Source organism: Amblyomma maculatum, chromosome 1 (genome assembly GCF_055883805.1).
Source record: "Amblyomma maculatum isolate TAMU_Amacu chromosome 1, ASM5588380v1, whole genome shotgun sequence".
Taxonomy (NCBI): Eukaryota; Metazoa; Arthropoda; class Arachnida; order Ixodida; family Ixodidae; genus Amblyomma; species Amblyomma maculatum.
In genome coordinates this window covers 23544653-23571356 of record NC_139344.1, presented here as the reverse complement: position 1 = coordinate 23571356, position 26704 = coordinate 23544653, and the positions used below count along the sequence as shown (strand labels likewise).

At 42.1% G+C, this 26704-nt stretch overlaps 1 protein-coding gene across 1 annotated transcript; it reads left to right on the top strand.

Annotated features, from left to right (window-relative positions):
• The first annotated feature begins 7393 nt into the window (after positions 1–7393).
• Positions 7394–25844, top strand: LOC146201939 (uncharacterized). Its single transcript, XM_084587864.1, has 3 exons — positions 7394–7593; positions 12488–12615; positions 22704–25844. The coding sequence occupies exons 1-3, from the start codon at positions 7429–7431 to the stop codon at positions 22813–22815; spliced, it is 405 nt and encodes a 134-aa protein (XP_084443990.1). The 5' UTR covers positions 7394–7428; the 3' UTR covers positions 22816–25844.
• The last annotated feature ends 860 nt before the right edge of the window (positions 25845–26704 follow it).

The window sequence follows — 26704 nt, the reverse complement described above, 5'->3', positions numbered from 1 at the left end:
CTCGATTCGGCGTAAACATGCGCACTGGAACGACCAGTTTCAGTTTTTTCACTGCGATGGACGGATAGCATGCATTCAAAACTACTCATCTGAACAGGTGCGGTGCACCTCATAGCGACTATCAATCCTGCGTTTTGTACGTCTTGACAAAAGAAAGCTGACGAGAAGGCTCAAGTTTAACGCAGCTCGAAAACAAATTGTGGAGGTTGATCCCGACTATAGCTATTCCGAGCATAAGAAATGTTATGGATGGCTATATACACTGTAATGCTGACGTTTCTTCTCGCTCTTTGTCGGTCTCTGCTTCTAGCCGATCACGCTTCCTTTCGCTGCTGCTTCTCGACGAGCTATACAAGACCTTCGATATCGCTAAATGATCAGATTCAGCCCGAGCCGAAGCGTTGACGTACTCGGGCCGGCACGCACCTCATTCATGGCGAGACTGAGCAACCAAGCGCCGATAAAGCAGTTCTAGTCACATGGTATCACCGCGGAGAGCCTCCGTGTCCACGATCTGTACGATCGCTCGGTGGCCCCGTGTAGTGAGTTCTACGGATGAGGAAGCCAAAGAAGTGGGCAGTGGCGTGGACAGGGTCTAGAAGCGCTCGCGCTAGGCCAGGTTCGGTGGCTCAAGGTCAAACGCGCGAATTAATGACCTTAGGAGGGTATGAGAAGAATAATGCGAAGAGTAGAGCTAGGCTCTAAAAACAGACAGCCTATTGTGCGGTCGGGGGAAGGACCAGCGGAGTATTTTAATCTATATCATGCGTACTTGGGCATCTAGGAAGCATTAAATGGCAGAAAATTGTAGGTGGAATATTTCTGGAGATGGTACTGTCTTGTGATGCGTTTTATTTAGTGTATCGAGGCTGTTACTTAAACTGGATGTCTCCTCCAGGCACATGATATCAAAACGATGCCCAATTATGAATTAATTTTCATTACTGAATTTTATCTGAGAATAATAACTTGATTTAGTAATAAAATTTGAATTAATTTTCATTACTGAATTTTATCTGAGAATAATAACTTGATTTAGTAATAAAATTTGAATTAATTTTCGTTACTGAATTTTATCTGAGAATAATAACTTGATTTAGTAATAAAATTTGCTAAAAGTGTAGAAATACGAGGGGTAATTCTGCTGCCGGGTAAAGTGTTGAAAACCTTTTTTCTTTAGCTTTTTTTTTCATATAAGGCATGCCGCATAAAAGAAAACTATAGACATTGAGTGCGTCTTTTTTCCATTTCTTTTTCGGTGCAGTCAACACGGATGACTCAACAAACGGAAAACCCGCAGCATACGGAGTCATAATACATATCGTCTAGTTTTGTTGGCAGAAAGGTTGCAATGCTCACTAGCTTTTGTTCTTTGTCTTACGTATACATTCATGCATGACATGAATTTCCTAAACATTGGTGTCAAATGTGTATAAGGTGCAAAACATGTCCATTTTCAGTGCTCCAGCTGTGATTCTACCGCATATATGTTCTTGTGGAATTGTGAAGTCTACCAGGAAATGGACATTGGTAAGGTTAATTTAATTCTTTATTTACCCTGAAGGCATTACAGAGAGGATATTACATGTTAAAGAAACACCAGTAACAACAACTACAAGAGTGGCAGTGAAATTCGTTTCTGTGGCCCCTGGCATGTGAGCAATCATTCTGACAACTTACGCTTTGCTAACCACTGGTTCCGTTTTAAGCCTTCACACCAACGCCAGCGCGTGGGAGTCGGCGCAATGCTCTTCCAGGTTCAGTGTGGCGCCCAGCATGTTATCGCATGCGCAAACCGCACTTTTATCGAAAGTCGAACGCAACTACACGGTGAAAGAAGTAGAAAGGTTTTCCGTCGTCTTCGCTTTTAACAAATTTCGATCCTATCACGTGACCGTCACTTCAATGTAATCACTAACCATCACTCCCTGCGTTCGCTTGTTGGCTTACGCAACCCCTCTGGTCGCGTCTCCAGGAATGCAACTTTTATCATATATAGGAACCGTCGCCGTCACGCTGACCTGCAACCCCTTACATTATTCAGGATGGTCTGCTCTTCAAGTAAAACTACACAGCTGGTGGTGCCCTTCTGCTGCTTGTCGTGCCGTTTTCTCAGGCGGCGCCGTCCTACATTATGCCATGCATAACGACCTCACCACAGGTGATCTCAGCATTGCCCTCACTCTCGAGAGAGCCTGACATTTTTATTGGCACAAGTTGTAAACGACAACGAAGCGTTACGTAGTAAATTGAGCCCCTGCCAACGCCTGAAGCGATGCACTACGCCACCGGCTGATCTTCAACCGGTCAAGCCCCCTGCACTCCATTTTGAAAAAAAAAAAAAAAGAAATGAAATTGAATGGTTCTTTGTGATGTCGCCCCACGACCGCCGATGGATTATCATAACTGTTCACTACTTGACTCTATATGTGCCCATATCTGCGCTCGTTACTGGCAAAGTGGCCGATGTGTTCCACTTTTTGCTGCACCAATCATCCTTCACAACGGCACGCCCCGAGTGATCATCAGTGACCGCGGTCAACAGTTCACTGCCGACGTTGTGGAAGAACTGCTCCGGCTCTGCGGCTCAGAATACCGCCATTTTACTCCCTCAATCCACAAACAAATGGCCTTACCGAGAGCCTCGGCCGGGCTCTCATCAACATGATTATGTATGTAGCGCCCGATCATATAAGAACTGGGACGCTGTCCTGCCCCTTGGGACGTACACATGCAGCACAGCTAACCATGAAGTGCATATTCTCCTTCCTTCCTTGTTCTCTGCGTACCCTTACCGCAAACCTTCCAGGATACAGTTCTTCCCTTCTCCGTACACGATTCCGCCTCGCAACACATCTGCCTCTGAGGAAGCCCGTTGTCTTGCTCGACTGCGAACCATCGCATCCCTTGCAAGACTGTGTAAAGGTCCAGCACGACGCAGCGTATATGTTACGGTCACTTATGAACCAGGAGGTCTCGTCTGGCTTTGGACGCCATTACGACGCCAAGGCTTGTATCAGAAGTTTTTGAGGCAATACGCGAGGCCCTTTGTCGTCTTCAGTCGGCTGAATGACATCACCTATGTCCCCGCAAAAGTGACCTTGACGAATCGCTGCTCACGCTAGACGCAGCTCACTCACGTAGTTCGATTAAAATGCTGCTGACCTGGACCTTCTTGACTCGCTCGAAGCCCAGCTTCCTTTGCCCGGGGCGTGGTGCGACGTGCGCATGAGGTAGAAGACAACGAGGTTGAAGCGCGAGGCCTTGGATAGGCTTTTCCGATAACATTTCTAAATTTGCGTTGGACGCTGTGTAACAAAGAAGCCAATGTTCGGTCAACGACGCAATATTTGGCGTTGATAAGCGGCCCACCTTTCCTGCCTCATGGCTGCTATGAAGCGTCTAAAGATGAGCATTTCTGTTGTTGTTCAGTGGTCTTTTATTATCGGCGTAAGCCAAAGCGATTCTGTTTGAGTCCTGACTCCTGCGTAAGGACGCCCTTTGCCAGTTAATTCAGCAATTTTAGATTTAAATATGAGCCTGCCCGAACTGGACCTCTCGGAGAATACTGGGAGGAATTCATGAAGGAAACCTCGAGTTCGTTATTAATTGATAAGCAGTAGGCTCTTGCATGATCCCTAATTGGCTTGAACATATTTTTTTTCTGAAACAGAAGTCAGCTGCACGAAAAAACAGCAGTGGTTTTGCTGCCATTCCATGTCCACTCATTGACATCATCGTGAGCGTAGTGTGATAGAGTTGAGAGCACAAAAAGGGCCATCACAAGTCATAAATAAATGAATCCGCGTAGACTAATCATAATGCATGCAAGCATGTGTGCACTCTTACATGAACTGTGGACAGGTATTGTATAACGCTTGATGTGGCACTGCTCGCCAAAATATAGGCACATTTCTTTTTTTCTAAAACAGCTGTTTACCTGGCGGCACTAGTGGTGTACATTTAAACACATTTATCAGTCGACGGGAAGTAGTGAAACTTCTCCTGAATCTTGGACGTTCGTTTGAACGCCAGAAAAAATTGCATTGTACAATAAATAACAGAATACATCTGCCCATAAATCAGTAAATTTTATTGAGTTTTATTTCGCTGCGGACAACACAGAATGCTGAGCGGAAGGACGTCACAATGTATCGAGTTCGAGTCAAGTGTAAATGGAATTATGGACCATACCTAAAACGTCCATGAAGACAATGTGTACCGAAGGTTTTCCCATGAATTGAAATTATGGGGGTTCAGATTTTTACGTGCGTTGAGGGTATACTAAGAGCTAGGTGGTAATCATTTCGGCAACCACCATGCTGTGTTAAAAAATTGTTACGATTTAATGGGTACATTCAGAAAAACAAAGGGGGTGCACATATCGTATGTGTAGGCAAATCATTGACCAGATACATGCGGCCATATATAGTTGGATTGAAAGCGAGCGCGGTCGAAAGAATCCGTTTCTCTAGACTCTCAGAGGGCAAGCCAGAGTTGCTGGTTACGCGGTCTTTACACAAAATCTAAAGAGTGAAATATCAGGGTCTGACGGTTAACACTCTTGGTCGGATTGGGGGCGAGCACATACGCCTAGGGTTCCTCGATGCACGCGCTTCTCCGCCGCTCCGTGGCGAGAGCATGCATCGATGCACCCTGTTACTAAAAGGCGAGTATAGGAGGTATTCACATGACGTCACAGCTGACGTCAGTATGCAGCCGACGCCATCTTTGCGTCCTGTTTTGACTAGTACTAGTACGGGGCGGCGGTTATGTTAGCTGTTCGTGCGCGTTCGTTTGCTCTGTAACTCTGCCTCATGCCAGCACCGTTGTTATGAAAACTCAATCGGTATCATGAGTGACAGTTCGATTTATCAGCAAAGTGGGCGCGATGCGGACAGAGACCTGTACGAAACAAAACTTCGGTACCAACCCGTGTGCAGTCGATATGCGCAACTGCACGGTAAGCGTCGGCCTGTGCCCACGCATAAATATGTGCGACATTCATGAATTCCTTGTCCTACAGACGAGCTTCATTACAAGAAACCAATTGCAAGCCTACCGACCACTCGAAGAACGCAATTACGTGGGTTAAGAGCCGCGGTTGAAGCAGACGAACTCGTTCTTTGTGCAATTACGTGCGTGTCGTCCAACGTTTATACCAACTAAACCACTGAATTTTTGTAGCCGATATTCTGCATAGAAATGGCGTTTGGTAGTCAGTATCTTTTATACAAAACTTGTTTGGTGTACTTGCCTAAATCGATCAGAAGAAGTCGGATGTTTGCATCGTCTGTGGCGGTAAGGAAGCAAAAGAAACCGCTGCCACACGCCACAGCGATGACACCGGTAGCGCCACCTCGTTGCCTTGCGGGCTCGAAATAACCTTTTGCAGCAAAACTCTTGAAATACAGCGCAGTTTTGGCCAAGCTAAACTTGATTTATTATTAGAGATAAATTTGTTTATAAAGTTCTTCAAACCTTCTGCAAAACAACTCTGCCCGCCTACGTTCCTTCGCCGAATCTGCATGCGGTCTGCTTGATTAGCAGCCGACACAGACGATGCGAACATCCGACTTCTTCTGATCGAATGAGGCAAGTACGGCAACACAAAGTTTAGCGAGTCCTCTTTGAAGGATTTTATTTCAACAAAACACAACCAGGAGGTGTTGGCGGCGCGCTGAATGCATGCGCATGACTGTAAGCGATACATTGCCGCGCTGCTCTTTTACCGGGAATGCGTCTTCCGAGTGCGTGAAGAACAGTCGTGCACAGACAGTGACAAGAGCTGGCTGCTAGAGCGCATCCGGAAGATTCCAGTCAGCCCATTTTGACATACATTTCTCATATTCCATGATAATTGTGCGGTTGTGCCGTGCCAGCCATACGTGGCTTCGCATCTCGGGGAAGTGTCTCGTTCAGGTGGAGTTCGTGTGTAATTCCGGAACCTAAGTGCACAGACAGTGACAAGAGCTGGCTGCTAGAGCGCATCCGGAAGATTCCAGTCCAGCCCATTTTGACATACATTTCTCATATTCCATGATAATTGTGCGGTTGTGCCGTGCCAGCCATACGTGGCTTCGCATCTCGGGGAAGTGTCTCGTTCAGGTGGAGTTGTTCGTGTGTAATTCCGGAACCTTAAAATGCCGAGGTATTTCGCGCAGCTCTTCAGCTTCCGTTGTTCACACTGTGCACGCGTCTATTACAGTTTACGATAGCTCAATAAAAAACATATAGCTGCGGGTGCCACTGCTTGTAGAACCGCACGACAGCACTTGATACGTACGTTCGCCCTGTTCGTTCCGTGGACACAAAAATGGCCGACTGTGCCTCAATTACCCACAATGCACCGCGCACAGCGCGTCAGTGAATACCCCCTATAGGTGGAATTCTGTAGCTGCCACAGTAAGCTACAGTGTGAGATTCTGCCTAAATAAACGTGGCGGTCAGAAACATGGGGGCCTCGTATCGATTAAAACTATCACACTCGGGTAAACGCGGCTAGTGCACCACAAGATCGTATGAGAGCGTGCAAGGGCACCTGCGATGGAGGTTAAAAACGCGTGCTCGAACACAACAGAGTAAGCATCGCAAAAAAATCTATTCGGCTATCATCTCTTGAGGATATTGTACATTCATATGCAAATAAAATTATCACGCACACGGTGTCATTTATATAAATGTTGCTTTCCTTCTTGTGTTTTTCTACGTGCATACACGAAACTAGATCGAATTTCAAACAACGCGGTTGTCGTAATCGTTGCACTAATTGCGAGCCACCTAGTATGTGAGGAAGCGCCCTATGCATACGCTTTTCTGAGCTCCTTTCAGAATAACGGGGATGCCGGTTGTATCTTTTTTTTCTGCGGGAAGCGATTGCGACGCATCTATTTTTTTACTCGAGAGCGCATACAGCTCGTTCCGTGGAATATCATCGCCATAGCACAATTTCGGCTCGGGTGTAGCGGAAGTGTTCGGAACGTGGCAGAAAAATTGTCAGGAGTTGTCGGTATGGAGGCCTGTATATATAGTTGAGGCGCTCATTTCTCTTACAGCGTATTTCAGGTGTCTATCGAGAACTAGGACAGGTACTGCGCCTTTCCTTTCCTATAAACCAACTTACAAAAGTGCTATTGCTTCTACTCATAAGGCGAAGCTTTCAATCTCTTCTTTCAACTGCTTTCTACACACGGCAGTGATGCCAAATTTTTGGGCTCCTTATAAATTTCAAATTTGGCGGCAAAGGTGTCATATTTAATACACCAATCAGATGATCCTCTCACGAAGGTGAACATTTTTGGGATGACGACAATCTAGATGCTATTGCATTTTATTTTTATATACTTAATGGGCACAGATATGAAGTGAAATGAATACCGAAGTAGGTACGTCCAGGGCCCCATCTACTGGTGATCAGTTGGTTTCGCTATGGAAGGAACGGAGCAAGTGTGGAGCACTTTTAGCCCAGTTTTCTTAATTTCTGTCGTCACTTCAGCACTCGCATTAGTATTTACTGCAGTGTTTGCCTACAGAACGTCAAAGTGCGGCCGTCTTTTAAGCAAACACGGAACGTCTCTGGAGCCTAGTGCTGTTGTAAGTGGATATGGCAGATTTTGCTATCTTAACGTTTATTAAATCTATTGATGGCGCGGTTTTGTTTACAGTTAATGATGTATGAGATTTTACATGCCATGCATTTAAAGGTCAGGCGAGTACTGATAGCGGGACCTGTCCGACTGTAATTAAAGGGGAGCGAACTTACTTCGGGCTATGTAATATTCATATGCGTAATTAAACGTAGGTTCAATCCTCCGTTACATGCGGCACTGCTTCCTGCTGCATCTGCAAGTGAAAAATAGAAAAAGAGTTCGCCTCCTCGGGGAATTAAGCTTCATTGTATCAAAGGGTATAAGTAATACGTCGGAATATCCAATCAGCGTTTGTAATATACGTCAGACATGCCTCAAACTATTTTGCGCGTTTGGCTGGTGACGCACGCAACCACTCCGAACTGCGCGCGGTTGGAGCAGGACAGCTTCTGAAGTGTGCAAATGGCTTGCCAGTCGTACCACTCAGTTTGGTCCTCATTGACCTCGTGTGTGTGAATTATATTTTTGATTCGCGATTGTTTTTCCACTGCCGTGATTGGGATTATTGGCGGCTGGTGACAGTATCCCAAGTTCGGGAACACGCGTTCTGCTACGCGCATAACATGCATCATGTGTCGCAGTTGTGCTGTTTGCTGCACATCATATGGGTCTTGCACGCGAAGCATAGAATTACTCTTGGCTGTTTCCGTGCAAACACAGGAACCTGTGCTTTGCTTCCATGCGTCATCAAGCTGTTAATGTTTAACATATCTTTTGTGACCCAGCGCATAAGAGCATTTGTGCAGGGTTTGATTTCTGCCATCTTTAAGTGCGCTTCGATATAATGCTTGCAATTTGTCTACGTCTGATAAGTACGCATGTGCATTCGTGATCGCCAATTCGGTGTGCATATGCAAATAAGTTTTCAACAAAAGAGCTCTGTTCAAAAGGATACCTCCTGGCAGGAGACCATTGAGGTCATTCTGATGGTGCTCACAGCATAACTGTCACATAAAAATATGCTATAGACAGTTAATTCTCGTGAATGTAACAGCACTACAAACAAACACTGCGCAGTTAAAAGCATGAAATTATACTACTGTTGCAAAGAAAATATATCTGCAGCTTACGATTATTTTTTGCCCATTAGATGTTTTATAAGGAGAGTGTAAAATAGCACCTCAGTGTATGTTTGTAAATAGTAGTAAAACATGCTCACTGAAGAAGTGCATCAGAAAATTCATGTCAAACTGGACAAGGAAGGAAATGTTGGACATGAGTTTGGCCTTGAGAAGTCTCTCCTTGCTGCAATGTTTGCCACACCTCAAATGAAAGCTTGTAGGATATATCGGGCATACATTGACACACCTTGTATATATATCTGGTACATTAAAGTGCTACAAATTTAAGTGGCTCACCGCCTGTATCAGAAAGTCCCATTGGTCACATGTACCTTTAACATATTGTACCTCATGCCCAATTTTTGTAGCTGTTTGAAAGTGGCTACTTCATTCATGCGACATTTGTTTGGTTGTGCTTTACTACTTTTGCTGCCCCGTTCTGTAAGCTAGGCAGCATGTTACGGTTGTTTCTCTTTGCAATGTGTAACTGTTCTCTCTCAACTAGAATGCTGCCAACTGTGGTAACCAACTAAATTTTATGCATTGAGGAGCATGCTGCATTACATAGTAGTGAAATGGCAATGGGGGTAAAAAAGGTTGACAATTGACCAAAATTGTTACTGTTAATCAATTCACAGCAGCTGTGTAATGTGGCTAAATCTACACATTATATGCTGTGACTTTTGTATTGCTGTTGCTGACATGACTTTAAGATCTTTGCAGTTCTTTGCTGCCCATCTCAGCTGCTCAGACAAAATGGTGTGATAGTAAATTACAACTGGATATGAAGTGTCGATAGTAAATCTGGAAGGACTATAGGCACCTCATTTTTGTTTCATGTTTCCTCCCTTGTAATATTGCACAAGACATTAGAAAACATGGATCACCATACAGTAGTTACCTATGACCGCTAAACGATTTCATTTTGAACTTCTCCTCTCATGCTGTTTTGGTTTTTGGTTTTATAAACCGAACGATAGCTGTGATTTATAAGATGTGTTTAGGCCACGTGAAGCATAAAAAACTGCAATATAACTTTCAATACTTCATTTATTGTCACTCCAGGCCTTGAAGCACACTGTTGTAAGCACTGTAGTGAATTAAAACTATGTATCAGCTAATATATTGCAGTTCTTTTAATGCCTCACATGGCCTATACTATTCTTCCATGTCGCAGCCATCGTTTGGTTGATGAAACCAAAGGAGCATACAAGAAAAAACACAATGATGAATTATTTAGTAGTCTTAGGATAATACTATGAGGTGAATCATTTATAATACTGTCTTATACATCATTACACGGAAGAAAACATGTAACTAAAATTATGTACCCATAGTTTACTAGCCAGTAATTCCACCAGCCAAAACAGGATTACCTAGTCAGCCTGACACTGATCCACTTGTGAAATGCAGTGTGCATCTTGAAAACAGTTATGCTTGAAACATCTAGTACTAAAAGCTGTTTGTTATCCATATATTCTGTCTCAAGTCGAGACCTGTAACAACACTTTTTAATCTAGTTTTACTCTGACCATAATGTAAATTCTTGCTTACATGTTCAGTTACCTTTGGTAAATGCATTTTATAGAAACTTATGGTCTAGGCAGACGTTTTAGTCGGCTTGTGAGTGATAACCCAGAATAAAGACAAGGCATTTGCCGGTTGATCTCCCAAAATATGGGCAAGGATGCCAACAGTAATTAGCCATAAGTCAATTTTTAGAAATAAAAACTGGGACTTGAAGATGAGTTGCATATTAGCTAATTCAAGTCTTCTATGCATGCGTTATGTTCAGCAGTACATTTGTATACAGTTAATTCACTGCGTAAGAAGTGAGGAATGTCTATAAATGCATTTTTCATGTCAGGTTTTTCACAAAATTCTTTAACTTAAGGGACATGTGGGTAAAAAAACATTGGGTAGGAGCAGGTTTTTGTTTAAAAGTTAAAGGTGACAAACTAAAGGTGATGAATCCACTAAACGTGACACATTACACGTGTCACGTTAACAAAAAGTAGTCCAGTTGTGTTTGTTTATTTTTTGTATTTATTGCTTGGAGTAACCTAGCTATCCAAGTTAAAGAGCTTGAACATGCATGCATCTTTGGAGTGCATTGGAGGGTTAATCATGTTGCTATTACCTTAAATCAATTTTACAGAGTGCCGTGAAAACCACTACAGTGCAAAGAAGACAACACAAGAAAGAAAAATACATCTGATATGCACTACGAACTGTTTATTGGAAGAGAAGGGACATATTTAAACCATCGGCCACGCGTGTGTTCAAATCTTAATCGCTCTCAACCCTGCCGGTATCAGAAATCACCAAATGACATTACTAAACACTTAAAACAAAGATAACGAAATATAAACGAAACAACCCTTAGCAATAGCGGGCAGTCAATCGTAGCAAAAGCAGTGTCAAGTATTTGAAGCAATAGCAGTCAAAACCTAAAACTTAAAAACAAAACAAAAACAAGGTAAAATAACAAAAACAAAGGTAACTGACAAAAAAATTGTAGCAATAGCAGTCAGTCACTCGTAGCAAAAGCAGTGTCATGTATTCCAAGCAAAAGCAGTCAAAACCTAAAACGAACAAACAAACAAAAACAAACAAGGCAAAATAAAACATTACATAGTGCCACCCAAGGCAGGTCATCAGATACAAATAATTTGTGGCGAAGCAGATCTTAATAGAAACATTTACAGAAAGCAAATTTATTTTTTCCTAAAAGCCACAGAGTTATCACTGATACACATGCTCCCCTTCTATTTAATCAAACAGGCTTCAAGAATTTCTCTCTTGTGTTGTCTTTTTTAGCGCCGGACTGGTTTTCAAGTCATGAACCAACTCGCCCCACAGGCCGTCATTCTAATGTACAGAGTGCCACCGCATCTGATCTGCTGATTAGAAAATGATGTGTATGAGTTCAGATGGGTATGTGCATAGAACTATATGCTCATACTGAATTTTGTTTTCAGATATGTATATGAATGGTTACTTGGTTTGGGTTGGTTCATGTGGGCTTACCCTTGTATGGATCAGGCCACAATGGAATAGCTTAAGTATTTCAGTGGCCAGACTGTGTTGTGGTTATTTGGGTAGGTGATAAGCTCAGTAAGCCATGATTGCTCTGAGGTGTGATAAATTTGTCCATGGGGAGCTTTATTGTACCATAGTGCTTCGTTTCATACAAGATTGTTATACTCCTGAGCATCTTTTTTTTTCCTAGTGCATATTCTAGATGTGGCCTGCAAGAAGCTTTTGCGTGCATCAAAATAATTCACATAATTTTGCACGTTGATTCATAACGTAATAATCAGTGCTTAATGTGCACTCATTTAATTTGTATGTTCAGCAACACATGTGTAGATACTTGCTGTATGCATAGAATGCTGTAAAACAGCTGTATGCTACATGTCAGCATATACATAGCAGAGTCCTCCTTTAGGCACACATCATGTGTATTTTTATCACCTGCATTTCCTTCTGATCTTAAGTACCTATATGTGCCAAAGGTATTTTAGAGCAAAAGCCAGTTGAAAAACATTTACAAGTGCTTATTTTGTCAATTGTGAGCACCATTGTCATAAATAGTCTTGGGTGGGGTGTAGCTGCCACTGTGCTGTGGTGTCCTCATCACAGAAGAAGGTGAAGAGATATGCAGTTTATTTAGATGAGTGTCATTCACACTGGCTTGTAACATCCAATAAGGATGTTACATACCCATGATTGAGGCAAGTATGAATAATTCTATTCATGCTTCTTGTCTTCCAGGGTTCCTGTGTTGATGAGTTGTCTGATGAGGAGGATGAGCGTATACCTGCGAAGCCACAAGCAGCAAAAGCAGCTGAATCATTAATTGAGGCTGCCATGACAGAAGAACAGAAGACAATGGAAAGAGAGTGAGTGGAGAATTTTATGGTTATTCCAGTGAGAGAATACATTTGCTACTAATTAGGTATCAGGTTTGCTTGCTAATGCATACATCAGTTACACTTAGAAGGCAGTCCACATTAATTTAGAGTTTCAAAGCAGTCCTAAGGGTGTTTCAGCGGGGCTGCTTTGCCTCATAGTTGTGGAAAGTACAGAAGTCCTCTTGGAAAAGGTAATAATGCCCGGAGGAGAAGCTTGAAGCCATCAAAATTGCTTTGTTGACTTTTTGCACATATAGCACACAGAATGAATTAGCCTTCCTAGGAAAGGGCAAAAAATAGACGTATAGAAGTATATGAAACTGTAGTTCATTAAATGCTCCAAGTTACAGTTTATGAACACAGTTTTCGGGATTCAGGGCAAATTACATTACATACCATATGGTACCAGGGCTGCATTTGAGTTGGTGTAATTTTTCTTAACTGCTTTCTGTACAAAGCTTCTGACAGTTTGTCGCTGCTTCATTCCAGAGCAAGTCCTGTACATTGAACAGAAATCATAAATGTATACTACATTAAGTGATGTTAGTTGAAGGAGTGATGCAAAAGCTATTTATGCATGGTTTTAACTAGGTAGCATGCAGAAATGCACAGACTGTATGTTGCTGCAGTTGTCCTAGACTTAGTTGTCGCTTTTTGTCTGCTTGACATGGGGTGCATCGTTCGTGAACCTGGTCAGTTTATTTCGAGTGGCAACTTATATACCAGGTATCCCAATGTAACATTAGTTTGGAATTTTACAAATTTGTGCACATTCCTGGAATGAGCTGAAGCAGCATTCTTGGCAGTTTTCACAAGTAGGCAGGGATGTTTTTGTGACAATAGCTTTACTCGGAGTAAAAATGAATTTATTGTCAAACTTTGAAGCTAAATGTACGAAAATATCCAACTAGCAAGCTGATCAAGTGTCAAAAGGAATCGCAAACAACGTAATTGGAACTTTATGTGGAACATGCGATCTGCACAGTGGATTTCACACATGAAATCCAATTTGTCCTAGCAGCAGTCCTGTTTTGAATGTCTCACATCCAGCAGTCTTTCACTACCAGCCATTAATGTTGTGTGCGTATTTCTGCTGCTGCTATCAACGTGCTGAAGCTGCAGTTTTATGTTTCTTTTGAGCTTTGTAACTTTTCTAAAGAGTACAGCAAAAAGTGTAATAAAGATATCTTTACAGACATTGTTTCATTTGTTTCTTTTAACGGTCTGAAACTTTTTCATTATTTTTCTGTGCGTAAGTCCTAAGTGGTTCAAAAATTTATGAAATGGTTTTAGCTCATTAGTTCAATTCATACAGCATAACAAACATTCCATATATATATATATTCACCTACCTCCAGTACTATCTTTCTGTATCACATACCAATTTTTCTGTACCTATGGCTTGACACTAAAGAGAATGTATAGGCTCTTCGTTTCAGCAGTGTATTATATTGTCATGTGCTATGGTTATGTGAAGAGAGAACTGTTATATTTTGAAAGGAACATATTGCAATGAGATTTACTGAAAAGTTACAAAGAACGGGGCTGTAGTCTGAAACATACTGCTTGTAATGTGAGAACTAAGTGAATGTACGAGTGATTTTGTAAAGGTAATGGAACAATCTTTTTTATCATTTATTTAATAATTACAAATTTTCTTGCGTCTTTCTATTGCTGGTATGAATTTAACAAAGACTGGGTGGGCCGACTTTATTCATGACAAGTGAAACTGTTCATTCTGCATTATGGCACATAGGCAACTAAGGCCACCATGCTCCAAAGGTTTAATGTGTTTGTGTAGTCAGCAAAAATGAAAAGTATTTAAGATATTATAACTCATTTTAGGATCACTGTTTCTTTTGAGATACTGAAGACAGGAGCAAGCTGAGAAGCAGAGTGATGTACTAATTATAAAACTGTGTAAAATTTTTAACGCAGGAATGCATTTAACGGCTACATTTTCACCTTCCTTTGTCCTGAGTAAGAATGGCAAGCTGGGCTAAATGGTTTGACATTACTAAAGGTAGTGAACAATGCAAAAAGGACAAGGGTAAAATAAGAGGACACATGTTACGTACATTGTTTGACCATCGATCTATCCACACTGCAAAGAAATGATTAACTCAGCTTAGCCATATAAATTCAAGAAGAGGTCAAAAATATTCTGATTCACACTAGATTTTTCGAAGGTTCCTGTAACCAAAGGAAACTAATTGAGCTGGAAATAAATTTGGGGGGTCAATTTGTGTATGGTGGGAGGGCTTAACCCAAGCACTTCTGATTGCAAGATGGGCATGCAGCCTATAGGCCATGGCCATAGGGCTGTCTTCTGATGGAGTTTTCCCATTTCAGTGAGTTGTCATTGTGTATTATGAATTATATCCATAATTCTTTGAATGTAAGCCAACCTAAGAGTTTCATATTGCATGTAAGCTTAGTTCAAATATATACAGCAACATTTGGTAAACATGGATGCACACATTGGTAGCTTAATTATAGCTTTAATACTACAGGCACAAACACAGTGACTGCTTCAGTGTGTGACAATGATCTTCAAGCTTGACCAAGGTCAAACTTAGCCTACTGCCATGGTACAGGTGTCCACCAAGAAATGTGAAAGATACTGTGTCTTTCCTGTAAACCAAATTTAGCCAGCCTAGTGACAAGCTTCGCTTAGTGTGGTGGGCTGCAGTGAACTGGTGCATTATAATGTGGCTGATTGTTTTACTAATTACACAAATTAATTACAGGAAATCAGTTAACCATGATTAAAAATTGAAATTTATGCTACAGCGTCAAATCATATATCATTGGATAGCTCATGTCAAGTACAGTTGGACTGAAATAATTGCAGGTCTCGAGTACCATTATTTAATTAACTGTGAATAAAATTGAACTTTAGGCTGTAACATCACCGGATATATTGTTAAAAAGGTTTCGAGTAGAAGCAGAAAATATGTGCACATTATCCTACAGCTATCGCTCGACCTTGGGTGTAACTAGGGCTAAAACCTATGAAATGTTTCCCCAGTTATCTTGTACTGCTTCACTTCCTATGCAATTTGTTGTTTTTGAGCCGTCTGTATATAATTCTGTGTAGTTCACATATTCATGTAGCGAGAGGCATTCTTGTAATATATGTTAAAGTGGTGTTTTCTTTTAACATGCCATATATATCGGCAAGGCTGTACAATGATGGCAGTGGATTGTATCTTGATGTGGTAGTAGGAAGGGCATTTAGTATTCGTAATTCTTGACATCTTTTACTGAACTGGAGTATCAAAGGTCGGATCACAGTTTGGGTGTTTCAATAAGGAATTTATTTTCAGCACATATGCACATGTAGCATTGTTCTCTTGTCTGTCTGTGAGATGTGGTTCATTGGCTTTTACTTAAGGACTGTTTATGGAGTAATGCTGTACATTAGGATTTCTTTAGGATGACGGTCTCGAAGCCCTATACATTGTGTACAGTCGTCTGCCAAAGTGGAGAGACCATGCAAACCACTACAGTTACTGTTTGTCAATGTAAAGGGGCACACCTAATGAAAGCAAGCAGGCAAACATTTCTAGAAGGGGCCACCTTATGTTTATCTCAAAAACAGCTGCTGCACAACACCGGCATGCAGTTTCACCACCGTGTTCTCTCCACTTTTGTACCTCGAAGCAAGAGTATATATTATCAGCATCAGCTAGACTATACCCATTGCAGGGCGAAGGCCTCTCCCATATTTCTCCAATTAGCCTTGTCCTGTGCTAGCTGCACCCACTTGACCCCTGCGAACTTCTTAACCGCATGCGCCCACCTAACTTTCTGTCGCCCCTTGCTACGCTTTTCCTTCCCTTGGCATCTAATTTGTTATCCTAAGCGACCATCGGTTGTCCTCTCTTCATACTACATGCCCTGCCCATGTCCATTTCTTCTTGATTTCCACTAGAATCTCATTAACTCGAGTTATTTCTCTGATCCACTCTGCCTGCTTCCTATCTCTTAACGTTACGCCTACCATTCTGCGCTCCATAATCCTCTGCATTGCCCTCAGCCTAAGTAGAACCCTTTTCGTTAGCCTCCACGTTTCTGCCCCATAGGTGAGTACAGGTAAGATGTCAGTGTATATACTTTCCTCTTGAGCAGTGCCGGTAAGCTGCTAGTCATAATTTGCGAATACTTGCCAAATGCACTCCATCCCAATCTTATTCTCCTGGTTATTTCTCACGTATGATCCGGATCTGCGGTTACTACCTGTCCTAAGTAGATATACTTGTCTACGACTTCCAGTGCATCTCTACCTATTGCAAACTGCTTTTCCTTCCCTGGGCTGTTGAACATTATTTTAATTAGTCTTCTGCATATTGATTTTTAAGCCCACCTCCCTGTTTTTTCTGTTTAGGTCATCAATCATTCTTTGCAATTCATCCCCGAGTTACTTATCAAGACAGTGTTATCAGCGAATCGCAGATTACTGAGGTGTTCTCCATCCACCCTTATCCCTAACTGCTCCCATTCCAAGTCTCTGAATACTTTCTCTATGCAAGCTGTGAGCAGTACTGGGGAGATTGTGTCTCCTTGCTTAATACCTTTCTTTATGGGAATTTTGTTACTTTCTTTTTGCAGAACAATGGTTGCTGTGCAGTCACTATATATATCTTCCAGTACTTTCATGTACGGCTCGTCTACACCTTGATTTTGCAATGCCTGCATCACCGCTGAGGTTTCTACTGAGTCAGAGGCTTTTTTGTAATTAATGAATGCTATGTATAAGGGCTGGTTATATTGCGAGGATATTTCTATCGCCTGGTTGATGGTATGGATATGATTGATAGTAAGTACGCTTTCCTAAACCTTGCATCATTAAACCCCATATAACTAACTTTCCTAAAACATGCTTGATCTTTTGCCTGATTCAAGTCTAAGGTTGTCTTGGTTCTGTTATTGATTACTTTGGTAAATACCTTGTACGTAACAGATAGTAAGCTGATTGGTCTGTAATTTTTCAAGTCCTTAGCATTCCCTTTCTTCCATGATTCCGATACTGTCTATGACACCAGGCATTGCATATATAGGGTCGTCCTAGCACGATGTCTCACCCGTCCTTCAACAAATCTGAAGTTACCTGATCTTTTCCAGCTGCTTTCCCCCTTTTCATAGTTTGTAAAGCTTTTTTAACCTTGTCCTTTGTCATATTGTCCTGACTACTTTGCCTACTGTATAGATCAGTATAGAACTCCTTGGCTACTTTGATTATCTTGTACATATTCCTAATGGCATTGCCTGCCTTGTCCTTTAGCACATACATCTGATTTTTGCCTGTGCCTAATTTCCTATTCACTGCTTTACGGCTGCCGCTGTTCTTTAGAGCATGCTCAATTTTTTCCATTTTATGCTTCCTTGTGTCGAACACTTTGCACCTATTGATTACCTTTGATAGTGCTACAAATTCTATCCTGTCTGTTGGGTTGGAGGCTTTCATGCTTTGGCGTTTCTTAAATTTTTCGTCTGCTTAGATAATTTGCCGGTACCCTCTCTAACTATCCTACCACCTACTTCTACTGTGCGTTCAGTAATGATATCTCTGAAAGTATCGTTCATCGCTTCTATACTAAGGTAGTCACCCTCGGTTAACATTGAATATCTATTCTATAGCGAGATCCTGAACTCTTCTGCCCTCCCCCTCACTGCTAATTCGTTGATGAATATCTTTCTTACTAATCTGTTTCGTTCCCTCTTCAAACCTAGACTAATTGGAGACTTTACCATCCTGTGGTTACTGCATTGCACCTTTCAGATTACCTCTACATCCTGTATAATGCCAGGGTTAAAGCATAGTATGAAGTCAAAGTCAATTTCATTTTTAGTCTCCCCATTAGGGCTGTTTCATGTCCACTTCCGGTTCCTGTGTTTGCTAAAGAAAGTATTCATAATCCTTAAGTTATTGCATTCTGCAAACTCAGCTAGTAACTCCCCTCTGCTATTTCTAGAACCAATGCCATAGTCACCCACTTCCTGGTCACCAGCCTGCTTTTTCCCTACCTTGGCATTGAAGTCGCCCATTAGTACAGTATACTTCGTCTTTACCTTCCCCATTGGCAGTTCTACACCTTCATAGTATAAGCTTTTGACTGCCTGGTCATCATGACTACATGTAGGTCCGTAGGCCTGTATAACCTTCAGTTTATACCGCTTAGTAAGCCTTATTACGATGCCTGCCACTCTCTCATTAATGCTATAGAATTTATTTATATTACCAGTTGTGGCCTTTTTGACAAGAAACTCCACTTCTAGTTCTTGTCTCTGCGGTAAACCTCGATAACAGAATACATGCCCGCTCTTCAGTACAGTATATTCCTCATTTGGCCTCCTAACATTTTATACCCGCCAGTTCCTCGAAGACCACTGCTAAACTAGCCTCACTAGCTAGTGTCCTAGCAGAAAATGTTGCCAGGGTCAGTTTTCAGTGGTGGCCTGTCCGGATCCAGAGATTCTTAGTACCCTTTGCTGCGTTACAGGTCTAGCCGCTGCCTTGGCTAGTTGCTCAGCAGCCGCTGGAGACTGAGGGCCAGGGGTTTGTTGGAGTGTTTGTAGGAGGTAGCGGCCAATTACTACATCAGGGTGGCCAAATCCTGTTCTGGTGAGGGAGCACGTTTCTGGAGGTGTACACCGGCATCAGGTTGTACTCCAAACATGTTTAGGCAATTCCATCGACACGCAGATTTTTTCTTTCTTTCTTTATTTGTAAATCTGGTGGAGAATTGCACGGCAACGAGATTCGAACCATGGTCCTTTTGCACGCAAGTCGGATGTTCTACCTCTGCGCCACCACTGCTGTCACAACAGAGTGATAAATGTGTAAAAGGCATTTCATATCGGGCCTCCAGTGTTTCCCAGGGAGCAGTTAAGTTTGTAGCGATCTGTTCAAATAATCTATCCTTGAGCTTTCGCTCATGATGCATTCCATACACCACAAGGGTGGCCTCTCACCAACCATCACAATAGTGCATTTTCTTGGCTAAAATCCGCGCAGAGTATGTGCTAGCTGTCGTGCTGAGCTCGGCTAGGAGACTGGCCACCGCCGTTCAAACCACAGGAGACGGGAACGGGCCTAGAGACAAGGAAGATAGATGGGTACTGGTAGGCTCGTCTGGCGACACTCGCACAGGTTGTTGCGAACAATTCTGAGAGTAGGTTCAAGGGTTGAGAGGCTTTCTTTTTGGGCATGTTTTTGTGAGGCAAGAACGTGAGTTCTTCGTCTTTGTTTTGAGATTTGTTGAAGTGAAACTGCTAAAAGACACGTACAGCTGTTATTTGTAGCATATTGTTTCCAGTAAGTGTGCAGTGTCTAGGATATTGTTTGTACCTAATATAATGGTCAGCCTCTTATAAGCGAGTGCAGTGCAGCAATGTGAAGAGAAAGGAAGCGAGCGAGGGCTTTGTTCTGGGATGTTTTGTATTTTCAGCACTAGCTTTGAATCGATAAATTCAGTCCACCTGAAGGATGCTCTTGAGAGACCATTTTGTATCATTAAGTCAGCAGCCATAGAGGTTGCCTTGTGACCCTCGGTGCAGCTTCCGCAGTTTTAGAGTAATAACATTTATTCTTCAAATTCATACTTAGGTGAAAATTATAGTTTGTCAGTTATTAGCAAATGTAAGAAATAAAAAAATAGAAGAGTTAAGCATTCTTCCGTATCTGTTGTGTAAAGAAAAAAAAATGATTTCTTATGAATTTCAGAGCACGGCTTTCAAAATATTGAACACCAAGGTGAAAAATGAGGGGTACCATGCTGCAAGCAAGTCCGAAATACCTCTACCTTTAAACACAGCAACCAGTAGTAATGACTAAAACTAAGAAATTTTGGAGTATATTAGCTGGCTTATTTGTGTCTACACAGAGGAACAGTTTTGTTTATATTCACTGTTAATATGCATTTCTGATGCCACATTTTTGCCATTGGAGCTTTTTGTTGTTAGACTTTATGAACTTTTAGTATTATCAAGCATTAATATAGTAATATATGACAAGTAGGTCATGCAAAAGCTTTTGCGCACAAGTGGAAGTTGATGGAGACGATTACATACAATGCAGAGTGCAAGAGTGTGTTCACAGTCCGCACAAGGTGCAGTTGATTGCGGTAATAGCTATGACAGCTTGTATTCTGTTCCCACAAGAAATTCTTGGGGTCTAGTTTGCTCCGTTCTAAAATTATTTCTTAGTCTGAGCTCGACACATGCAAGCCGCAACATTCTTTGTTGGGTTTGTGAAGTTGTGCTTTTGCACTAGGATTATCTGGGGTTTAGTCTGGTTAGACCGATGATACCGTGCGAAAGCTGTGTTCGAATTACCAGTGCCATTGCACGTGGACTGTGGCGTCACGTTCTGGCGGGCCTATCAGAAATAAGGCACACAAGATCCAAAGTCCTTGCTCAGTTCTGGTGTCCGTGTGAAAACTTGTTTGCCCAGAAACCTTTTCTTTTACTGAATGTTGGTGAAGTTTAGAAGTACCTTGCTGATCACTTCTCTACATACAAGTTTATTCTAACCAGTGAGACTCCTTATTAGTAAGAAATTCATGCACGCTGGTACCTTGATTCTTAAGGAGGCATGCTCCTCGAAGACACTTTTCGTAATATTAAAGCTAGGTGAATGAAAACTGCGCCACTTAAACACCTTAACTTCGTTTTTCAAAATTTGTTTCTAAATTTAAGATAACTTGATGCTTTCTTGTTCTATATGCCATGCACAACAGAACAACAGTGCATGCTTGTGCAGCTGCTGGGCATGGTAGTAAACATGACAGAGCAGTGCAAAATGGTCTTGTATCTAACACTCCGCTATGTGCAACTGTGCAAATTAATTTTGTTCCTTTAGCATGTACCCTTCTGAGACAGTTTTACATCTAGTGAACTGTTTTCAGTGACTGATGCCTGAATGTTTAAAAAATTCAGAGTCTTATAAACTATCGTCGAATAAATTAAAACCTAAGTCATTGTATTCTGCACATTTTTAAATATAATGTGTGCCATGCTTGGACAGATTAAGAAGTTGAGGAAAACAGGATTGAAGGTTATAAAAAGGTCATGTGAAAGACTTCAGTTGTTCAATGAAAATTATTATTGTTACTTTCTGGAAGTGTCAAATGGCAAAGCCATCCTTTGGAAGAAAAAGCATAGGCCTGCCGGCTTGCACAAGAATGTCTGTGGGTGACGCCTTGATTTGATGCACCATTCACTTGAAAATAGGTCAGATCAGCACTGCTCATAACTGCTGCAGTTGCTTTCATTTGAATTGTTTAATTTGTCAGTTATTTGTGGCTCTGGCTCTTCCTTTATGTGAAAGAGGAATGATCAAGGCTGCTCATTAGTCAAAATATTAAAACTCGACTTTTAAAGAAAAAATTATTTGTCAGCAAGCATGACCCCTTAATGGAGTTCTGTTTATGACCAGAACTAAGATGCTGAGAAACCATGATTTAAGTTTTATGTAATTTTTCATAATTATAGTGCAGCACAAATGAGGACACAAGAATAAGAGGAAACCTATGAACACCAATTTCTATCTGTTAACAGAAAATCGTAATATGTAGGCAAGCCACGACCAAATATGTGAGCATCGGAAGCATATTTCAGTGTAGCCTCATATATTGAAGCTGCTTGTAAGAGAGAGTGATTGAAGAGTTTGATGCATGTTATCTGTGCTACCAATCACCCCACCTCGGGTCAAGTCACCACTGTACCTGTTAAGAGTACACTTTTTGAGAACTGATCATTACTCTTCGGATCTTCTAGATGATTTTTCTCTCAATGTAGGCATATTCCTTGAAATTCGAAGGCCAATTGCAATGGCCATAAATGCTCATGCATCATGTGTTGAATTTTGTGGTGGGTGTATGGGGTAAGCATGTAAAAAAAAGGGCAGACAGTGCAAAGGGCACTTGACTTTGTCTTGTCTGTTTTTCGGCACTGTTTGCCCAGTACACAAACCATCACTGAATTATCCAATTTTTATTATACTTCTGCTTCATGGTGATTAATGTGCGTGTGAAAAAAAAGCTTTTTTTTTCCCTTTCCTGCCTCTCTAGGGCTCAGCAGAAGCAGTTAGAAGAAATTTATCGACTCATGGCAGAACACAGCGACAAGTTTGGCAGCACTTCAATGGAGGAAATCGTCAGCCAAATGGCATTGTATCGATGATGAGGGAGGGGACAACTGTGGACATTTTTGCATTTTTCTGCTAGTTGGCTTTCAGTTTTTTATGCCTAGTGTTCATGTCTCACACTATCCTCACTGTGAATGCAAATATACTTCGAAAAGCCATTTTTAACATTCATCACATATGCCAGCATTTTTTTGTGTACAGGCAATATCTAGAGTTAGTCTGTGCTTTATGAAGCAGTGGTTACTTAAATAAGAAAAAAAAGTGCTAGGTTTTTAGTTACATTCCAGCATTCTTATAAATTCTCTTCCTTTCCATAGTCATGCTACTTAAAACATTTCACTGCCATGTTAGTAAAAATGCTAGGAAAGAGACGAGAGCTTTAGTTTTCTTCAAGTAATCATTTTATCTGAGTGCAAGATGTCATTTAGTGGTGTTAAGAATGAACTGCACAGGCCACAGTAGCATTTATTGTTTCGTGCCACACGTGCATAAGCTAAAGAGATTACATTGCTTGCTAGCATCAGGTAAGGTATTTTTTATTTATTTTTATTTACAACATACTGCTAGCCTCAGTTGAGGCTGTCGCAGGTTTGGGAGATTGTATTTTACAAAAGGAACAAGCAAAAAGATGGAACAGAAATTGTAGGTGCCCTTCAGGAACAAAACAAAGCAACGAAAAACACGTAGTTTACTGGTGTACCTGTGCCTCTTTTGCTGTCTGCATTTTGTATTGCTTAAGTTATTTTGGTGAAATACTTGTCACATTTCTAAAAGGTTATGATGTTTGACTACTGAGCATGAATTTAAAGGGACAGAACACTGACCAAAATATGTAGTGGGATTATGGTGGAAATGAAAAGATCTTGCCTCATATGGAATAGATTGAGCGCTACAATATCCAACAAACGAGGATTTTTTAATTAATTTGGCACTAAAAGTGGCATGAAAACAACCAGTGCCGTCTCTTGTGGCGAAACACTGTACTTATCACTGGAGTAACCCATATGCAGGAGCATATATTGGGAAAATGTCACTGGTTTTTGTGAGGGTGCAGTGTTCTCTATACTATAAAGAGTGCTCGCGTTAATTTATTATATTTTTCACTTTCTCGACTGCGCCAATCAGCAAATACCAGTCTCCTTTCATATTGCCTATGATGTGCTTTTAGCGTTTGTCACTAGATAGCACCATAGTGTTGAATATTTTGGATGAAGTGGTGACCATGGCCCACTAATGGCGAATTCGAGTGGGAGAGCAGGTGCGCTAGAGAGCACTTTGAAAGTGCTCTCATACAAGTGGCTGCCCTCCAGTGGGAGAGCAGGAGTAGAATCACTGGCTTCCAATGGTAGAGGAGGAGGGCTTTTCCTCCGCTGAGAGCAACCGAGTGCACTCCCTGCTGCTCTCGCCGAAAGCGAGTGTAGAGGAAGTCACGTGGCATAAAGCGTCATATCCGCAATCTTTTTTTCTTTTTCGCTTGAGTTGACGACGCTCAAAATGGCGGCTGCAAAGCGTTGGTGCTCGGTGGGGCTATTCGGAATCAAGTGAATTTGCGTCAGGAGCGGAAAGCATTGCACAGGTGCTCTATGCATGTTTGAGAGTCGCTGCTGGCGTCGAAAGGGCCAAAGGAGACAAATAGCCGCACTGTGAGAAGAAAGGCATACAAAATAAGCAGTTCTTCACGGAGCGTTGGCCTCTCCTCGGGTTGCAACTGCCACCACTGTCGGCAGGCGGAGAATGCTGGGGAGAGAAGTGATCACGTGGTCGTGACGCGCTAGATGCTCTCGACATGCAGAGAGCGTTCCCGTGGGAGGACTGTTACACCCTCACTCAGCATGCTCCTGTACTGCTCTGCAATGCTTGGCACCTCTGCTCTCGTCCCCCCAACCGAATGTGCCATAAATCTCAATGATGCATACGTTTGTGTGCCGTGACACCCTTAGGTGTAGAAACTAATCTTAATGCCTAATTACTGTCTGGCAGATTAAATTAGTTTTTGGTTCATCACTGTCAATCATCATTACGGTCGCTACTAATGGTTTCCAGCATCGGCTTACATAAAAACGGGTGCATGCACTGATCTAAAAATTCTCGATAAAATTTCTCTACTGCATTTCTGGCAAAACCATTACGCAATTGACCGCTTGAAACAGGAAGCTTTGCATTGCGGTGAAAAAAATTGGACACTTCGAGTGCAGTATTCTGTCCTTTAACTGGATCTCAGGAGTGACGGTTGTATGAAATGCAAAACACCTGAGGCACCAATAATGTAGTGTACATTGAGGAACATGCATGCATGGTCAGAATTAATCCAGGGCCCTATACTGCAGCATGCCTCATAGCTAACTTGGATTTGGTCTGGTTTATGGGGTTTAACATCCCAAAGCGACTTAAGGCTAAGAGAGATGCCATAGTGGAGGGCTACGGAGTAATTTCGACCACCTGGGGTTCTTTAACATGCAATGACATTGCACAGCACACGGGCATCTTGCTTTTCACCTCCATCAAAAAGTGGCCACTGCGACGGATTCAATCCCACATCCTTGGGCAGTGTAGTTGAGCGTCCTAACAACTGTGCCACCCTGGAGGGCTAACTTAGATTTGGCATGCGAAAACTTATTAGGTCTGGGAAAAATACTTTTTAGCAGCAGAGGGCTACTTTCAATCTTTACTGTGTTGTACACTGTATGCTTTTGTTATTAATGTGAATATAATGTTTTAGTTAATGGCTAAGTTTGCGTATTTTTGGCTGTGTGAAAAGTGCACACTCTAGTCAAATATATGGTGCAATGAATACTCCCCTAGTCTATCAAAACAAGGTGTTTTTTGTGGGCACGTGACAGCCTGAGATGTTTGATAATTATGCGACTTCTAGGTAAGTGGGTATTTTGCTGTGCACTAATCACTCGCTGCATTTTAAGAACACACTCTTGCGCACTGTAACATAAACCATTACTATATGATGCACTGTGATGGGCCGTTGAGCACTTGGAGCGTGCCTGTGAAGCTGTAATTCAGTTAATAAAAAATAAAATCAGCTCCTCTAAATTGTGGTCCCATCACTGAATCCAACTGTGCCACACACCATATTTTTTATTTACTTTTAATTTGTTGTGTGCTTGTGGATGCATGAACACAAACCCTTTATTGTTGGCCTTCGTCACTGGCTCACTTTTTCGTTAGGTCTTTTCTCCCCTCCTTTTCTGAATTTGCAGTTAAGGAGAGGGGGTGAAGGGTAATGGGGAAGCTGTGGCCATCAGTGTAAAAGAAATCACAAATGATGGGGGTGCCTCCAAAAACAAAGGGATGTGTGTGGTTTCCCAGATGGAAATGAACACTTGTTAGGCTTTCCTCAGGCGTATCCATTCCAGCTGGGAAAGCACTTTTCCAATTGAATTTCCAGCTGGATTTGCGTTTTCCAGCTAGAGGGGGATCAGATTCCATCTGGACCTATACTTCGTCTCGCAAAATATCTTCAGCACTGCGAAAGGCAGAGGAGCCCTTACAATTGTGCTCCTAAGTGCCTCTTGCTCCTGCACACTATAATAGAGAATTGTGCTGCTCCTGTCACCCCCGCCAATTTGGGGGGCAAGAGGCGCGTAGGAGCACTATTCCCTTCTGTAGTGTGCGTGATCCTGAGTGGGCCGGGGTGCCTCTGCCTTTCGCAATGCTGCAAACATCTTGTGAGACGAAATATAGGCTGAAAGTAAATTTTTTCGGGGACAAAAAAGGAAATACGCCCGAACCGAAGGGCGCGTCAGGAGACGGCGGTTTCATCCCCCTGATCGCCGGCCGAGCGGCCACTCGCGAGTGTGTGTTTGTGCGTGTGAGTATGTGTGCGCGCCGCAGTGCTCTTCATCGGCTTGTGCAAAAACGGCATGACTGCTTCTTGCTACTGTCGGCTGGCCGGCGCCTTGTCGCCCCTCA

What these genes read in the sequence shown, in the direction of transcription:
- LOC146201939 (XM_084587864.1), top strand. Translation starts at nt 7,429, where the DNA reads ATGGAAGGAACGGAGCAAGTGTGGAGCACTTTTAGCCCAGTTTTCTTA. An exon ending in CTCTGGAGCCTAGTGCTGTT is followed by an intron (nt 7,594 to 12,487) that starts GTAAGTGGATAT and finishes CTTGTCTTCCAG; the next exon opens with GGTTCCTGTGTTGATGAGTT. An exon ending in CAGAAGACAATGGAAAGAGA is followed by an intron (nt 12,616 to 22,703) that starts GTGAGTGGAGAA and finishes CTGCCTCTCTAG; the next exon opens with GGCTCAGCAGAAGCAGTTAG.